Source organism: Microtus oregoni, unplaced genomic scaffold (assembly GCF_018167655.1).
Source record: "Microtus oregoni isolate MIOR12 unplaced genomic scaffold, Mior012 000001F_ref0000356, whole genome shotgun sequence".
Classification (NCBI taxonomy): Eukaryota; Metazoa; Chordata; class Mammalia; order Rodentia; family Cricetidae; genus Microtus; species Microtus oregoni.
Window position 1 is genome coordinate 51280034 of NW_024543060.1, and position 18421 is coordinate 51298454.

The following is an 18421-nucleotide window of genomic DNA, read 5'->3' on the forward strand; positions in this document are numbered from 1 at the left end:
CACAGTTCACTGTCACGGGGACGACTCCCAGCTCCTGTCCCAGCAGCAGCTCTCCCGGCCACCAAACAGTGACAATGTCAGTGTATGTCCTACAGTTCACTGTCACGGGGACGACTCCCCAGCTCCTGTCCCAGCAGCAGCTCTCCCGGCCACCAAACAGGGACACTGTCAGTGTAAGTCCTACATGAGGACTTGAGAGAAGCTGCCGTGAGCCTCGTGAGAAAAAAGGGACAAGGGTCACAGTCACATAAACACACACCCAGGCACCCCCAAAAGGAGGCCTGAAGGAGGGGGAGGTTTGAGACTACATATATCTGTCCCCAAAGAGATGGAGTCTTTATTTGGTTCTATAGGTGGTTGATGAGACGCAACCACCTGTGGACAGAAATATCCACAATGGTTATGTCTCTTAATAAACACCAGATGATGGCATTTTACATTGATGCTTAAGCAATTGGTTCCAGTTCCAAAACTTGAAGATTTCTGAACTAGTCAAATAAAAAGACACACTTTTCTTTGGATGTAATAACCATGTAACCAGTCAGAAACCAACAAGGTCTGGGAGCTGGATGTGTTGCCAAACTTCCATTCATTAACTGCAGGATTGGGGCAAAGACTTCAAATATTCCAGCCTCAATTTCTTTATGGAAAAACTGTACTTCTCCCACAGGACTGTGAAATATTTTACTATGTAACACGTAAAACAAGTCTGTCCGTGGCACACAGAAAACACAAGTAGCCGTGAACTATCAACTCCGTGGAAAATACTTCCTGCAACAAGCCAGCCCCCACGTGGAGTAACATACCTTAACTTTGTTGTTTTCTATCAGATGCTGAGCCATGGATTTTATCAGCACATCAAAGAAAAACCACGAATACTAAAAGAAAAGAAAAAACACAGAAATGATGCACTGTTAGGAGAGAGGTGAACTCTCCACACTGACGATAGTGGCAAGGACAAGCAGGCAGACACGCATCAGATCCAGGGGTGGTGGCGGCTGTCTGCTCCCTGTACAAATCCAGCTGCACACAGACAGCTGCACCCCAGGAGACCGAACGCTGTCTCCAGCAAGAGGCTCCATCCTTTGCTCTGATGTTGTCTTGCCTAGTGACACTGCCCTCAGCCTCTTCATCAGTGTCCCCACTGACTTCAGTATAGGGACGAGGTGACTCTAAATACGCTAATTCATTCTTTACGGCTCCCATCTGAGACCCAAATAGTAAACTTGGACCGGAGGACTGATTCTGATCGGTCAGATTTAGCAGTGTTGGTGGCTACTGTCTAGAACTGTACACAAACAGACTCAGCTGATTAGGCCGTAAAATCTAACTTTTCCTTCCCTTCATTTTTATATTTTTATTTTTATTTTTTCTGAGAGAGAGAGGGAGAGAGAGGACTCTCAGCTCATGCATCACAGCTCATTGTGTAAGACACGATGTCCCTGATCCCCTGCCTGTCTCCCCAATATTGGGATTATGGGTGTGAGCCACCATACCCAGTTTCCATTCATTGGTTTTTGAAAATAATTAATTAGTAAAAAATAATTTTCTTCCCCACAGATACAGTTCATGCTAACCAGGCTGGTCTCAAAACTGTGCACTCAGGATCTGTGTAGGGTCTGGGAGAGCAATGTTCCCTGTGGGCTCAGGCAGGAGGCAGTAACACTTGGTCTCCAGTTGGTAGCGTTGTTTGGAGGAGGTTATGGAGTCTTTAGGAGGTGTGGCCTTGCTGGAGGAAGTGTGTCACTGGGTGTGAGCTTTGAGGGTTTATAGCCTTGCCCCACTTCCAATACACACTCTTACTGTCTCTCTCTCTCTGCTCTGGGTTTGTGGCTGAAGATTCCCATCCTCCCTGCCTGCTGCTGTCCGCCTCTCCCCACAGAGTTCTCCAACCACCTGAAATAAACTTTCTTCATGAAGCTGTCTCTGGTCATGGTGTTTCCCAGAGCAACGGAAGACTGACTGATCCAAGATCCTTCCTCCTCCCTGAGTAGCTGGGACCATAGGCAGGTGGCACCAGGGCTAGTTCTCAATCTATTTAACTGTGACACAGAAATTATATATATTACTGGGTCAACCCTTAATGCCTTGGTATGTTTAACTCAGATTAAATAAATCCAACTTAAAGATTTTTTCATTTCTTTATGGTGACAATCAAAATTCTTTCTCCTAGAATAAAAGGAACGCACACGCTACATTACTGCTTTCTGCTCTCACTGTGTTGTGCCACAGGACTGGGGAGCTCAGTACCTGACCCCCCAAGCTCCAGCCGTTTGTTATTGCTTTGACAGATGAGACCCAGGACCTGACACACGGCACACGAGCATCCCTGGCCCTTGGAGGTCAGTTCTAATGCTGAGGATCCGGGCCAGCGGTCCCGACGTTACCTTCAGAAGTTTGTTGCTGGTGAGGAAGTCGGCAGAAGGCTTGAGAATGGTGGTCATGGATTTGGTCAGCTCCTCATGCACCGTCTTATATTCAGATGCGATGTACGGCTCGGCCTTATAGGCAAACTTGAACAAAAGAGAAAGACTTGACTTTGCCGGTTCTTTCAAGTTAAGGGGCAGAAAGCTTGCGAGGCTCCTGAGGACAGAGATGGGGACCGAGGTGCACACTCAAGGGTGGGAGAAGGGATGAGAACGAAGGTGGGAAGGGTGACTGCCATGAGTGTGTCTAGATGTCTCCAGGGAACCCATCCGACATCACACCCATCCGAGTCAGTTCTGGGCCCATGTAGCACACAATTCCACTGTCACGGGACCTTCTAGGAATGTGTCCCGGAGAATCAAAATTTTAGTTTTCAAAGTATCACGAAGCCAAAGTTCACATATAACAGGATGTGTAACTTTTTAGAATGGTGCTCGTCACTATGCTTAGTTAATATCAAGACCTTATTGCTATTTATCCCCAATGAAATCTTATGCTGTTTGGCACAGCCTTTTTTATCTGAGTGTGGCCAGAGTTAACCTTCCAGTCTTAAAAGTACCAGAGATGCTGGTAATTTTAGGTGATTTGAAAAGCAATATAAGGATTGCTAGTGTGTAAGAGGTTTACCCAAGATAACTTAAAACAATTCCTGTTTCACTCCCCTGCCAGCTGAGTCACATTCATCCTTTCACAGGTGACATCAAGTCAATGAGGGATGGCTGCCTCTTCTCAACTCCCCTGTGCCCAGGTACAAGCCTTGGCGGCAGAGACCAAAGAGAACACCTAGGTATTAAATCCCAAACGAACCCCTAAATAACAAGAAGTCTTTGGAAGGAAACTTGGAGAGCCACAGCTGTAAGTGATCATAGCAGCTTGACTTATTTTTTTATTTTACATACCTTAACATATGACCTCAAGTGGCTCTCCAATCCTTCCTCATGGCACTGGGCAACCACATGAATAATGACCCTACACACCATAGGAATGAATAAAGCAATGAGTAGTGATGTGGAAATGGGAACATTTCATTATCTTCACAGCAGAACAGAGATGATGCTGTTGGCACTTAGCAAACAAGTAGACAAGAAGTCAGACGGGGAGCCCTGTGTGAGAGTAAAACACGTCTTGCCAGTGTAACGATCAGCACACACTAGCATTCCAGATAGGTTCCAGGTGTGGATGAACTGAAGGGAAGAAGAGTATGTATGTGTCTGTCTATCCGTCCATCCATCCACCCAACTGTCCATCCATTCATCTATCCATCCAACCGTCCATCCATCCAAACAACTGTCCATCTACCCATTCATCCATCCATCCACCCAACCATCTGTCCATCCGTCCATTCATCCGTCCGTCCATCCGCCTGTCCGTCCGTCCGTCCGTCCGTCCATCCATCCATCCATCCGTCTGTCCATCTATCCATCCATTCATTCATCTGTTCATCCATCTGTCTGTCCAGCCATCCGTCCAACCATCCATCCATCCATCTGCCTGCCAGTCCGTCCACCCATCTGTCCATCCATGCATCCGTCCGTCTGTCCATCCATCCGCCCATCCATGCATCCATCCAACTGTCAATCTGTCAGTCCATCCATCCATCCATCCGTTGTCCGTCCACCCACCCACCCACCTATTTACCCCCTTCCCTTACCGAGTCACATTCACTGCAACCTCCTCCTGGGTGGCTCTGGTGAGGACTCGGAACAGCTGGTTTAGGATGGTGGGCAGGAAGGCGATCATCACATGGCCTTCCATTGCATGCAGACTCTGCACACAGGGAATGGTGAGACCTGGGTTATATTTCATTCTCTTGGAGAGCAGGTCCTGCTATGTGACCCAGGCTGAACTGGAATGCATGACTGCCTGTGACTCTCACATCTTATCCTCCCACGGGCCTGGGTCAACAGGTGCATGCCACCAGGCCCCATTGTGTGATCAAGGCAATGGCTACCTCGTTTCAAATCAGGACAGCAGAAGTCCCTCTGTGACAAATGGAAAGCACACAGAATGGACTTCAATGGCTTGTGTCCTAAACTGCAGGCCTGTGAAGATGTACCACAGTGCTGGGGATGAAGGAGTATGCAGGGGACTAGTGTCATGACGAAAGCTCTTTAAAGCAGAGAGGCAGAAGAGGAATCAGGAGGAACGTCACCAAGAACAGTCAGAGCAGCCATAGCTGTCACTGAAGTGGAGGGAAGGCTAGCAGTCGTAATGGACTTGTGTGTTCGTTATTTAAACACGCAGGCTGTCCTTTCTTGATCAGATCAAATAGGAGTTTCTACCCTATTTCCCGCATCTTACTCTGTCCTACACATGGAATGTCATTTAGTGGCTGTTTTCAAAATTCTCTTCTAGGATCCCATTCTGTATCGAGGTCCCCTCCACCCCGCTGTCACTGCTGCACAGTGGCTCCAGGAGCCACTGATTCCTGCACACAGCTGGGCTGGGCTGGGTGTCTCACCTCCATCTACCCAGGATGCTGTCATAAGGGGGTACTGCCTCCTACAATGACTGAGGAGCTCTCTCAGGGTCAGGACTGTTGTGACTTGAGTGTGTCCTTCACAAAGCTTCTGTCAGAAACTTAATCCTCAACGCAAAATCAAGGAGGTGGGGTCTAAGGAGAGGTGACCAGGCCATGAGGGCCCAACCTTCAGGAATGGACCATCGAGACTGCTAGAATGGGTTCCTTATAAAAGGACGGGTTTGTCTCCTATCACCCAACTCTTGCCCTGATCCTCTCCTAGCCCTTTGAACTGTGAGAGAATACATTTCCATTCTTTATGAACAAGACAGCTTCAGGTACCTCACTATCGTGGCACCCAAGAGGACCAGCCAAGACAGCTTCTCTTGTGCCCAGCAGCTGGTAAACATTTGGCAAAGGTCTGTGGCGGGTGAGCACGGGAGAAGCGAGAGAACACAGGGACGAGCACACAGGCAGGCAGAGCTATCGCTGAGATCACTCTGGTCCACTATCTAACGCCACTTAAAGCCACCACTGTGACAGCATCCAGATAAGGAGCATCTGCACAGAAGCTTACAACAGGCAGTAACAACACCTACCACCAGAAAGGAAACCCAATTTACTTCCAAAGTCATTTAAGAGTGACTAAGAAAGTCATCTGGTACCTTAAGGTATTTTACAAGTTCGCTCCCTGAGGCTTGGGCTCCAGATTCCGTTTTCTGACAGTACTGGAAGAAATTATGTAGATGCTGATCCTGGAGTGGGGGGAGAGAAGAAAGTCTGTTAGTATGCACTTATAGAGACAGGGAACTGAAGTAATAAGGGTGGCGGCGGGGCTGCGTCCCCAACACCGGGCCGCCCCCACGGCTAGCTTTACCCGAAATAATTACACGGAAACTGTATTCTTTTAATCACTGCTTGGCCCATTCTCTTCTAGGCTAATTCTCACATATTAATTTAGCCCATTTCTAATCATCTGTGTGTAGCACCCCAAGGTGCGCTTACCGGGAAGATTCTAGCCTATGTCCATCCTGGGTCGGAGCTTCATCCCGGGAGCAGGGCATGGCGTCTCTCTCAGGCATATGCTCCCGAGAGGAGAGCTGTTGAGACTCTGACCTCACTTCCTCTTCCTCCCAGCATTTTGTTCTGTTTACTCCTCCCACCTATCCTCTAACCAATAAAATGGGCCAAGGCAGTTCCTTTATTAGCCAATGACCTTCCTCCATCAGGGAACAAACATAAATGGCTTATATTTATTGGTACGTGCGCGTGTGTGTGCGCGCACACGCGTGAGAATCTCGGTGCACTGAGTACAAATGTGAAGGGTTTACACACCAGTATGTATGAGGAGACTGGAAGAGGAACTGGGACTTCTCTACCGCTCTGCCTATCCCCTTGAGGCAGGGGCTCTCTTCCTTGAACACAGCTGGAAGGGTTTACACACCAGTGTGTATGAGGAGGCTGGAAGAGGAACTGGGACTTCTCTACCGCTCTGCCTATCCCCTTGAGGCAGGGGCTCTCTTCCTTGAACACAGCTGGAAGCCAGCAGGCGCTAGTCCCTCACGTCTCTGACACCCTTGGAACCAGGTGATGGGCACCTATGAGACGCTTGGCTTGTTACATGGAATCTGAACTCTGGCCCTCATGGTTTTGTACTGGCTGCTGTTTACCACTGAGTCATCCATCCAGCCCAATGAATGTTTTTTAAGATTATAAAATGACCACGTACAGATGACATCTAAGGATCCCACTGGGGAAAACTGTTGAACAATGTCACAGACTATAAATTACTTGTCTTGTACATCAGCATATATAAGCACCTTCTATGTACTCTTTTCAAGTAAAGGCCTATAACGTAAAAACACATTTACAGGGCACCAGGATTCTGTTTTGCACAAACTCACTGGCAGAATGACCAGGGGAATGAGACTGCCGACCCATACCTGAGTGTACACCGTGGAGACCAGGTGAGTGGAGACCTTCAGCAGAGGCTTGCCACCTTCCACCCACTTAATTTCTGGACCATAATGCTGAAAGAAAGAATAGAGAAGGACCCCAACAGATCAGCTATCTCAGCTGCACACAACCATCAATGGGGGCATGGTGAGGGACCGAAGGCCCAAAAAGCCCCCCCGAGGCTGGGGAGCTGCACCTGGCCACAGCAGGGCTGCAGCTGGGTTTGCATTCGGATTTGCCCAGTTCCTTCCCCTTGGCACACCGCCCTGCCTCCTGGGCTTTCTAAGTAGTCCGAGGTGACAAGTAGCCTGAGACGACAGTCCACTTGGCTGGAAATGGATTCTACTTTACCAGTATCATTTTCTGTTTTTGAGACCGGGTCTCACTATGTAGCCCTGACTTGACTGGAACTTTCTATGTAGACCAGGCTGACCTCAAACCGACAGAGATTCACCTCTGCCTCCCGAGTCCTGGGATTCTGAGGATCTTGGGTAGACCTGAGGTCAGGGTTCTGAGAAGCAATGAAGGTAACACCAGAGAGAGTGATGAACCGTGCAGGAAAGATCTATCTCGCACTAGAAGAACTGAGAACGTAACATTTGAGCATGAGTACGTCTCAGAAAGACTCATGCCGGGCCCAGCATCTCCGGCCTCTCTGTCCCGGCACTGCCAGTCCAGGCTTATAAAACGCACGGAGAGTTATCTGAGGCAGCTTCTAACTGTACACATTTACTTCAAGATGAATGAAGAAAACCAACGTGTTAGGGCCAATAAAAATCCTGCGTGCTGTTTGTGCCTGTGTGCCATTTTTATTTTTAGACATTCTTTAACGCCTTCTGAAGACGCTGGGTGAAAACAAAACCACTCTTAAAATTTTGTACCCTGCCCATGCTGAGCTCCTGGTAGCCAAGGTAGCCGGACGGAAGATTAGCCGAGACAGGGACATGCTGTTCACTTGTCACCACCCTTCCGTCCTTCAGGAGGGGAAGCCAGGAGTAGCCAACTGTTGGGAACAAAGGACAAGAAAATCCTCTGTGAGTTCACATCCTTCAGAAGGAAAGCCACCGCAAGCCTGGACAACGACCGCGACCATCAGTCAAGGTAAGTGATGGGGAAGCCTTGAAAAAGCCTCTGCTGCGTGTCTCTCTGGGGTCAGACCACCAGCCATTTACAAGTGCAACTTATATATGCAATCCAGGCACGGCAGCATCGTGCCATCCAGAAGCCCACCGAAGCAACCCTTTGGCAAGAGAATGAATGTTTAAGAACCAGAATATAATAAAAACTTCAATATGCAAATGATAAAAAAAATAAATAAAACCAAGAAGCAAAGAGAGATGGGATTCCCACCTTGCGTTTCTACCGCGTCTTTCTTCTTTGTGCTCCCTTTAGTGGAGTTATCGCAGCTGACGTGGAAGAACGTGAAGAGCAAATGGTGTTTCTCATGGAGCTGGGTCGGCAACTCTATCTTGATCTGCAAAGGCAAAAGAACAAACTTCCTAACGTTCTGTAACAGCAAGTGTGCCCAGGGAAGGCAGGTGCAGGCGGCCCAATGCGCACCTCCATGTCTCCTCTTCAAACTCTTCCTAGGATGAAACTTAAACACACCCAAGCTGCTAATGACGCCAAGGAAGAGATGGATTCTGAACTCACGAAAAACTGGGGAAGGGTTGATGTCGCTTTCCGGCATAAGCAAACAGGAAAACAGACCCACGACACAAGCCACACTGCTGTAGGCATGAAACCTGGGGCTGAACATCTCTTCACTTACAGCAGTTTCACTGAACTACAGCTGACCTCAGACAACAGGGCTGTCAACTACATGGATCTCGTATATGGAGACTTTGGTTTACTTCCGGGTTTTGGTACTAAGAATTCAATCTAGCACCTCACACACGCTAATCACACACTTTACCACGGTGCCACACCACGATCCTATGCAGAATCTGGGTTTCTGTTTGCTTTACTTTATCTTATTTGGAAGGAGGGAGCCATTTGAAAAATTCATACACAAAGCACTTTACTTAAAAAGTCAAAAAATTAGATATTCATGAGTACGTAATTATGTGTACTTGGAGGGGGCTATCTGTTTGTGTGATGCGTGGGTCATGTGGGTGGCAGATACACACGTGTGAGCATGAGGACACACCATAGTGCAAGGAAATAAGAGGATACACGGTGTCTAGCCCTCTCCCCGGTTCCCACGAGACACGGTAGCTTGAGTCTGGAGGTAGGCTGGCATCAGCAGGCCTCAGGGATCCTCTTGTCTCGACCTGCCCCAGCTCTGGGGTTACAGATGCATGCATGGCCAAGCTCAGCTTTTTATACTGGGGTTGAGGATTTGAACTCAGGTTCTCGGCTTCTAGAGCAAGTACTTAGCTTAGCTACTCAGCATCTCCCAGTGCCCAATTTGCTACCATAAAATCTGCATGTACCAATTACTGAGATATGATTCATCAAACTGTATGCATATAAGCAGATGGCTGGCAACATTCACAATCATAAGAAATGTGAGTTAGCTACAAGGCTAGCTCACGGTTGTATTAATTAACGGTAGAACATGCTGTCGGTAATTTAAAAGCCACCTCCTACTGCGCCTGCAGCGAGTTTAGTGTTGCAGATTCTGTCTAAAATGTGAGCAGTTTCTCTCTGCTGCAAACTGAACGTGGGGAAAAAAAACGATCTCTCTTGGCTCTCATGTTCTTTTCACCAGATGTAGATGACTCAACACACAGAACTTGTTAACTGACTGCTGTGTTACTGATAAGGCTCAATCAGGGCATTAAGTAATTTCCGTGTAAATCAGAAGTCACATACGAATTTTAGATCACTCCAAGAGCATGCCACCCCAAGACTCTCTAGTCGTTCAAGAATAAACCATTCCACAGGAGAAAATCCACCAAAAAACAGGAGAGTTCTTAGGTTCAATAGTAACTATGCTCAAGGATGGATTTGGTTTTTGTCAGTTTTATTTTTGGAAATTTGATCATTTCTCTGAAGTTTTCCCCTCCCTCCACTCCTCCCTTTCCCTTCAGAAAGGAGCAGGCGTCCCAGGGACATCAACTCGAGGATGAATTTGAACGGAGCTCAGTGGAATATTCACTATGGTACTAGAGTGCAATTAAAAATTGTCTTTTATTGTTTTGTAACGTGTGGTTTTATTTTTAATAACAAAGATGTTAAATAGAGAAAAATAAGTAAAACAAACACCAATTCTGCTGCTGTGGTTTCAGCACGGAGAGCAGTTTTCCTTGCACTCTGCTGTAACAAGCAGAAAATTTCATGCTTCTCTGAAACTGGTCAAATTGCCTTATTCTTTGAAGATGCCCTTACCTCGTCATAGAATTCTGGGTTTTGTTGATGGTGCAGAACTGCGGCCAGGGCACTTCTTGTGAACACGGGGCCCCCAGGTCTGCCGTAAATGCACTGTAGGGAGAACCAGCAAAAGCAAAGATTGCGTTTCGGCTGACGGCGTGAGAGACTGGTCAGATATGCTACACAGAACGAGGCTCCTCGGACGGCATCTGCCTGTGAGAGCCCGGGCCCGCAAATCCTGGAACTCAGAAGTCCTGGCAAACCTGAGACCTTCCCTGGTCTGTTGCCCACCCCCTTCCATTTTTCCATAAAAACATTTGTATTTGTTGTAATTAAAACAAACACATTAAAAACCTTATACAGTACCTTCCATTTCAGGCAGCCTTCTCTCCATGACCATCTGTCACTAACCTGTTCGTTTCCTTTTCTCCTCTCCCACTCGGTCTCTCCCTTTCCTCCCTTGTTCCCTCACTTAGCCCAGGCTGGCCTGCTCTGCCTGGCGGCCAGAGGTCCTCCAGACTGGAGTGCAGCCCTCACAAGCTTGTGCCACCATGCCTGCTTTTACGAGTGCTGAGACAGAACCCAGAGTTCGGCAGGCACTCCATCATCCTCAACCTAAACTCTTAACTATCTTGAGAGAGACTATATTGACTTTCGCACATCTGTCCCCTACCTTTCTGGGAAAGGCTCTGGAGCCACACTGCTTGGATGTAAACGCAGTTCTACTAAAGTATACAGCACTGAACAATTTACAGCCCGTGCATTCATCTTCTCAGAACCTAGAAATCCCCGATCTCAATGGATCTATTTGAAAAGTCTGTTTGGTAATTAGAAGGATTAAGTATGCACACCACGGTGCTGGGAACAGCATCAGTCAACATTGTCTCTGATGACAGAGAGCATTGCTGAGATTCTGTGTCAGCTACTTAATGAAGATCCCGTGGTCAATCGCTACCTCTACCTTCACAATTGCATACATCACGACTCTTCACACCTAGACAATGTCTGATGCACGGTGGGTATTTAATACATGCTTACTGAATCACGCACACATAAAAGATCCCATCTCCAACAAGAAAAGCAAAACATAGTCAATTAGGACCAAGAATCAACCTACACACTGTGACATTTAGCTTAGGCCATTATGTAATATAACACCCTATAGTTTCAGCTTATGCTAATTAAAATTAAAATGTGCTAATCTTTAATATATATTAAATATTGTTTCTTTTTGCACATTTGTCTCCTTTTTCTGGGAAAGTCATTTTAACATAGTAAAGAATTTAGGCTCTGGAGCTGGACTGTTTGGATTTAAAACTCAGTTCTGCTAAAGTATGTAACATTTTAAAGTATATATCAATTTCAAGTCTCTGCATCAATCTTCTTAGAAGGTAGAAATTATGTATCTTATATATAATAATATTACATATCACATAAAAATAAAGATATATAACATATATGCATATTATGTATATGTGTGTTGTGTACGTATAAAACAGACAAACCTTCAGGGGTTGAGAGTCTTCTTCATCAGAGTCTTTAAACTCAATGCAAATAGCAATATTTCTGGCCTGCAGGGGTATATAAGAGAAAAAGATGTAAGAGTTAAAAAAAAAGCAACAAAACCCAGCACACACACACACACATTTATAAAAGAACCTAAAAGCTAGGTTGTAAAGGAGACTCCTACGTCGGTGTACTCACCTTGGCAAAAGACTTCTGACTGTCGTATTTCAAGTACTTCGGGTACACGTAAAGGTGATTGCTGTAGACGGTGTAAGGCTGGGTGTGTTTGGGGATGCAGGGCACAAACTCCTCCACTTCAAATGTGAGCGGAGATTTACTACAGGTTTCGAATTGCCTCATGGGAACGTACGACGAATTGAGATAATCTGAAAAGAAATCCCAAGTAATACAGACCAGAGGAAAAGCCAACTAGACAAACACGTGGGCTGCTTTATTGCACAGAGCTGATCACTTACTCGGGCAGTCAGAGGAGACATTGTCAATCGTAATGTCTAGATTGCCCAAAATCACTGGGAGTTTGGCCATCTTCTCAGGTCTGCAAACAAAAGAGAAATCAAGTGTTATGAGGGAGGTTAACTGTGAAGTCCAAATTCTCCAGTGGTATACCCAGAAAAAGGATTTAACAATATATATATAATATCACCAGCTGCAAAAATCACATTTCAACTTTGTAACAACCGCATGAAAAAGATATTAAAAATTGGCAAAAAATACGGCATTTCACTTAGCCCAACATTTATACAATATTATCTTTTTGGTACATCATCAATACAAGAACATGTTAAGTCTTCAAAGCCAGTGTTTTGCAGTGCACACTGGGGTTCAGACTTTTTCAGTAATTCAAGTGATTCTCGGCCTAATGGATTAAGTAACCTCAGAGGTCAAGACACAGAATATCACCAAATAGGATGATACAATATCACCCAACAGTTACAATGATACAATATCACCAAAAAGCTACAATGATACAATATCACCAAACAGTTACAACAAAAGCCTCCCTTCTCCTCAGCCTCAGCCAAGGAGACGCAAGGCTTATTTGGAAGAATCAGCATTTAGAAGCAGAAGCTATATAAATGCTGGGCATGAAGTAATTGATCAATGAAACTTGTCATTCATCTGACTCCATTTAATAAAGAATCTCCCCATTGTCCTAATAAGAACTGCTACTGTTGTCAAAGAAACCAACGCAGGCATTGTGACACCAGGCCCCTTCCTCAGAGAAGATAAAATTCCCTTCTCTGAGTATTTGCTCACCAGAGGACCAGGAAATGTTCCTCTTTCAACCTCCAATAGCTACTTCACATTTCTTTTTTTTTTTTTTTAAATTTGGGGTGTATGTGTGTGTGCGGGGGGATATGTGCATGTGAGCCCCTTGAGGCCAGAGGCATCAGATCCCCTGGTACTTGAGCCATAGGCGGTTGTGAGATGCCTGATGCAGGGAGTGGGAACCAAACTCAAAGCCTCTGGGAAAATAGTATGCACTTTACACGTTGGGACATCAGAATAGGACTTCTTTTGTTCTGATAAATTTTCATCTTTTTTATGTTTGAGCCATTTATGGTAGGCCCAGATCCTCCTGAATCCAGGCTCTACCATCAGTGTCTGTGATCTTCCTGAGAACTTCATGCCATGAAGATATTTGATCAGCATTGTGTATATTCGTAACCATCACTGATCACACTACATCACATAGAATACAGCCAAGAACAGGCTCTTAAGTTCTCCACTCTCACATGACAGGAGCTTCCTGGCAGCCAGTTCCTCCAACAATCGAACAGCTGTCCTCTCACACCCATGAGTCATTCACGGGACGCTGCACGTAACCATGGCAAACACATCCCGCCAAACACTTTGCACTCCTCTGTGGCACCAGCTTAGCCAACCAATTTAAAAGAGTCATGGTCAAGGTGGCGTGGCTGGCCCTGGAAACAGGATGCTGCCACCGGCTCTTCATAAACCACCTGTGGAATAATTCCTTCCACGGTGCTGCCAATACCATCCCAGTTCAGGTCTAGGTCGATTACTTGTTTGTCAGGTTATCTGGGGAGAGGGGACCTCAGCTGAGAAAAGGCTCCCATCAGATGGGCCGGTAGGCACGGAGCATTTTCTTGATTAACGATTGCTGTGGGAAGACCCAGCACAGGGCAGGTGGTCCTGGGTTCTGTATGAGAGCAAACTCCCAATCAGGGTGCCTTCCCAGCAGTGGCAGAAGCCCCAGGGAATGCACACACCCAATAACATGTGCAAAGCATGGAAAACTATGACTGCTTAGGTGAGGATTATATCAATTATCATCTTCCCCCAGTTTGTTTATTAGTATCAGGAGAACCAAGCTTGTAAGTCAGAAACCTGGCAGGTGTCCTTGGTGACCACCCTCCTCTTCCCCGCTGTAACACCCAGCAACTGGGCCCTGTGGCTTCGTTAAGGAGCCCACCTCTCCCGACTGCCTGCTGCTATCACCTTTCCAGCTGACAGTGTCCCTCAGATTGTCTCTTTCCTGCGTACACTTTACCTCTACCCTAAACTGTATTATCACCTCACCAAAACATCCAGCAAGAATTCCAGTTCACCAGAACCGTTTGTTTCTTCTCTTGGACTCCAGGACACGTTCTGTTCACGCCCACTCCTCCACGTACCCCTCATGATCTCGAGTGACATAATTTACATGACTGTCCCCGCCTCTCCCCCCATACATGCGGAAACATCAACACCTTAAAAACTCACTTCCGGAAGTCTGCGAGTAGCTTGAGCATGTCATCGTTGGAAAGCTTGTTGCTGTCCTGCCGATAGATGGCAGAAAATCTGGCATTTTTGTCCAGGTTTCCAGATGTATCCTTGAACAACGTCCTGAAACAGTGAAACGATATTTCGAGACTCCCTTTTCTAAAGACCAAAATAAAGAGAACTCTGGTCTCTGCGCAGACTAATCATGATTCCACTGGCTGTGGCCAAAAGGAATCTCATTATCCCCAAATGTGGCAAGTATTAATGAGGACAACCACAACTAACTCAGTTTGCACAGAGGAGAGTTCCAGCCAAAAGCCTGTACTGAGAAAACAACATCCCATTCATGTGGGAAAGAAGGAGGGAACACGGAGAGAGGCCACCGCGGGACACCCCAGATGCACCATTCCAGCTGGAGGCACGTGGCCAAGGCCTGGACTGAGACAAACCTCCTGTCCACACTGCTGGGCCCAGCAGCTGTTCTTCGGCCCACGTCCTTTCTCTCTGTGCCACGGCTTAATATATCTTCTGATCTGCTGGTTATTAACCCTTGATCTCACCTATCTGAATCTGCCCATCTGTCCATCTCAAGTATAAAAGGCGTTCTTACCTCGCTGCCCAAGCGAACGGCATTCTGTACTGTCCCAGTCTTTGGCATGCCTGTTTGGCATTCTTCAGCACCTTCTGGGCAACCTGGAATGCACCAGGACAGAGCACTGAAATACTCAGGCATGGGGAAAGTGAGACCAGAATATGACCACTGAAGATCTCACCATACCAGCAGATGCACAGAAAGGTGCTTCTTATAATGATAGGGCTGGATTCAAACCCAGTACGGACTTCTTTATGTAATGTACCCCTGGCAGTGATCCTCATAACTGGAGTATTGTTTTCAGGAAGCATAGAAATAAACCCAGTCTTTGCAAGCAACAAACAGGCTACTCTGTGGCCAGAACTTTTCCTCTCACAGACCTCCTTTCTTTTTGACTAAGCTAATTGTGAACCACTGAGGAGACTAATATTTGGTATCCATGCCCAAATATCTGCTTACCAGAATTTAAAGGAAAACACTAATGAGCATTCCCAGCTTTCCCAGCACCTAACACGCACCAACGTGCACAGATTCCCACAATCTGGGAAACGCCGTAATTAGTGCTGGTTTAAATTAGACACCGCCTTCAATTGTTACCGCTTTGCTTTATTCACAAACACTATCACTGTCCCATTATCAGCGCTGGCTTGTTCTCGGTCGATGGAACACAACAAGCATGCCGGTGTTGGGCCAATGACATGCATGCGTGTCGAGTGGTTCTATTACCGATCAGCTGCCCCACATGTCTTGGTGCTGTGGTAGTGCTCTGCGACCGAAGTGTGGCTGATCTGGACAGTCCAGAGGGGACCTGAGTGTCCTTTGTGTGTACAGGAAGGAACCTGAGCTCATTTATGTTACTTGAGTACATCAAAGTCAAAGCAGTCTTAGGAAAAGGGCTTATACCCGAGAGCCAGTGTTTTCTACCAAGCTGCAGTTAGAGAAGCCTGGGGCCTGCCTGCACCGCTCTGGGCAGGACTGCACCCTGACAGGCCCTGCAGTGATCTGTGGGCACCATCGAGTGAGAGAAGGCACTCGGCAGGCGACAAAGGACCAGAGCAGCAGAAAAGCCCATCTGAAGGGTCACGAAAATCACCATGTTACTCCATGAGCTCTGCTTTCCCCACATTAAAAATGGAGGACGTAGTGACAATATCCATGAGCCCTCGTCACTGTAAAACTCTGTGGTCCTTCCCAGTCACACCCTGTCTCGCAGAAACAAACAAACAAAAAAACTGGGCACACGGGAATAGGAGTTTAGCATAGTGGCAGAACATACACTTGGCATGTGCCAACACCTGGGCACAGTACATAAAGTAACTGCTCTTTATGTTTTAGTGTGTTTTTCGTGTGTGGCGTGTGTCATGTCCGTGTGCATGTCTGCATGTGCGTGTCAAAGCTGTGTACATGTCTGTGGAGGACTGGAGTTGATGTCAGGCATATTCCCAGATGGCAGCCACGTTGTGAAGAGCTAGCTCTCATCTGAACCTGAAGCCCGCTGGTACTGGCCACTCTAGCTACCCAGTTTGCCTGGGAGATGCTGAGACTACAGACAGGGCAGGCATATGGGTACCAGGGAGCAGAACTCTAACCCTCAGGCTCATGTGGCAAGGGCCTCATCTGTTTGTGCGCTTTGGACCATGGATAAATGTGGCTTACCTGTGACCTCATAATTGTTTCGATCTCGGCATAGAACTCATCCCTTTGTCCGTCACTTTCTAATGACCGCAAAGCATGGAAACCATTCCTACCTTCGCGGAGTCGGAGCTCTTCATGTACGGCTCAGCACAGTGCGCGATGCTCCCCTGGAGGACCTTCTCAATTCTGGCCACAAGGAATATGTCCGGATGAGGACACGTGACTGAAAATATTCCCTAGAGAGACAAAGGGTCAGCAGGACTCAGGATGAAAGAAAGAAATCCCTTAACCACCACAGCAGCAGAGGGCACTGAGACAGTCCAATCAGGAAGGAGACCTGGGTCAAATATCCCAGGTACCTCTCAGTCCACCATCTGCTCAAAGAGTCTGCTTGGTGGGGAGGGCAACAGGAAAAGGCTTAAGGAATGAATGAGAGCCCCGAACCACTTCTCTCTCAGTCTGCTTTTACTATGTAATTACACACAGTGCCCTATAATCAATGACCCAAACTGCCCTCCCCCCCCCCATGCATGACAAGGTCTCATTTGAGCAGTTTTACTAATCAAAGAGCACCTGCAAGAGAAGGCTGAGAGGTGTGCACGGTCCCCACCTGCTTTGGATACTGCATGGCTGTGGCCTGAAGTGCATCCTGGAAGGCCGGCGGGCTCTGACCACCGTTCATCAGGGCCGGGGATGTGGGGACCAGCATCTGTCGCACTGAGAAATGGTTCAGGTCTACGTGGAAGTCAGCGGAAATCTTCCGGTTGTATTTTATGTCAAACAGGGACAGGGTGACAAAGAAAGGCTCGACCTGGACAAGGACATTAATACAACACCACGTCCTCAAGACAGTTCAGACAGCTTGGGGGGGGAGGGGGAGATACGCGGCTGTGCAGGGAGAATGGCGAGCCCTGTTTACGGCTGTCCCCTTGAATGACTGTGACACTTTTGTTCCTTGCCACAGAGTTAGGCTATAAAGCATTTTAAAAAAACAACACTGTTACTACCCCCTTCATGGGTGTCACTATTTCATGCACCCTCTCCAGATAGGACAGCTGATCTCCTTGGGGCATCTAACATGAAATTCATATCCTGGATATGCATCTTAAGCCTGCTGTCTTACCGTTGTCCGCAAACGCACCCCCATCCCATCCACATCCCAGTGTGAGCCCTACGCCTCTCCCTGGGTGAAGTCTCCACACCCAAGCTACAATGTAAGGGGAAACCCGTGACACCTGAAATTAATAAATGTTTAAAACGGAAAGCACTGATTTGTTTTTAAAATTATTTTGAAACTTGAGGACAATTTTATTAGAATCTAAATGAAAAAGCCTACGGCAATCAAGCTGTGAATCTCAGTAGTTGCCAGGGGAAGAAGAATGGGGAAGAGAAGAGGGAAAAAATGCCACGTGTTTTTAAGCCCGTGTGGAGGTCAGACACATGGTGGAGGGGGCGCTGGAGAAAGGGGTGAGGAAGCCAAAAGTATCAGGAAAAACACTCGTGTTCTGAAGGAAATGCATTTTAAAAGGTGTGTGTGTGGGGGGGGGGGGGGGTCACACGTTTCTAAAACTTGGCAAGGTAGGGAGATTCAGCCGAACCTCATGGGTGCTTGGCTGATGGAGGGGCTGTGCTGGAAAGGGGGAATTCTAGGAAGGAAAAGTACGGTTTCAGTAAAGGGCAAATTATTCCACCTATCTCTTCAGTATGGCTTAAGGCGACTGCCTCCTCAGCTGGTCCCTGGGCCAGGTCACCGACCCACCCAGACCAGAGTCTACGTTCTT

General features: G+C 47.0%; 1 protein-coding gene across 31 annotated transcripts in view; it reads right to left on the bottom strand.

Moving 5' to 3' along the window:
- The window catches only part of Dock9 (dedicator of cytokinesis 9), a 250834-nt gene that overhangs the window by 70948 nt on the left and 161465 nt on the right, over nucleotides 1-18421 (bottom strand). For all 31 annotated transcript variants that reach the window (XM_041670162.1, XM_041670154.1, XM_041670102.1 and 28 more), the window contains exons 12-27: nucleotides 17251-17451; nucleotides 16754-16876; nucleotides 15024-15106; nucleotides 14414-14536; nucleotides 12142-12221; nucleotides 11864-12051; nucleotides 11665-11730; nucleotides 10178-10270; nucleotides 8195-8318; nucleotides 7726-7847; nucleotides 6832-6918; nucleotides 5554-5643; nucleotides 4079-4194; nucleotides 3327-3396; nucleotides 2388-2513; nucleotides 807-878 (exon numbers count right to left, since the gene is read on the bottom strand). In XM_041670162.1, coding sequence (XP_041526096.1) covers nucleotides 807-878; nucleotides 2388-2513; nucleotides 3327-3396; nucleotides 4079-4194; nucleotides 5554-5643; nucleotides 6832-6918; nucleotides 7726-7847; nucleotides 8195-8318; nucleotides 10178-10270; nucleotides 11665-11730; nucleotides 11864-12051; nucleotides 12142-12221; nucleotides 14414-14536; nucleotides 15024-15106; nucleotides 16754-16876; nucleotides 17251-17451 — 1764 coding nt within the window. The remainder of the gene's footprint in view (nucleotides 1-806; nucleotides 879-2387; nucleotides 2514-3326; nucleotides 3397-4078; nucleotides 4195-5553; nucleotides 5644-6831; nucleotides 6919-7725; nucleotides 7848-8194; nucleotides 8319-10177; nucleotides 10271-11664; nucleotides 11731-11863; nucleotides 12052-12141; nucleotides 12222-14413; nucleotides 14537-15023; nucleotides 15107-16753; nucleotides 16877-17250; nucleotides 17452-18421) is intronic.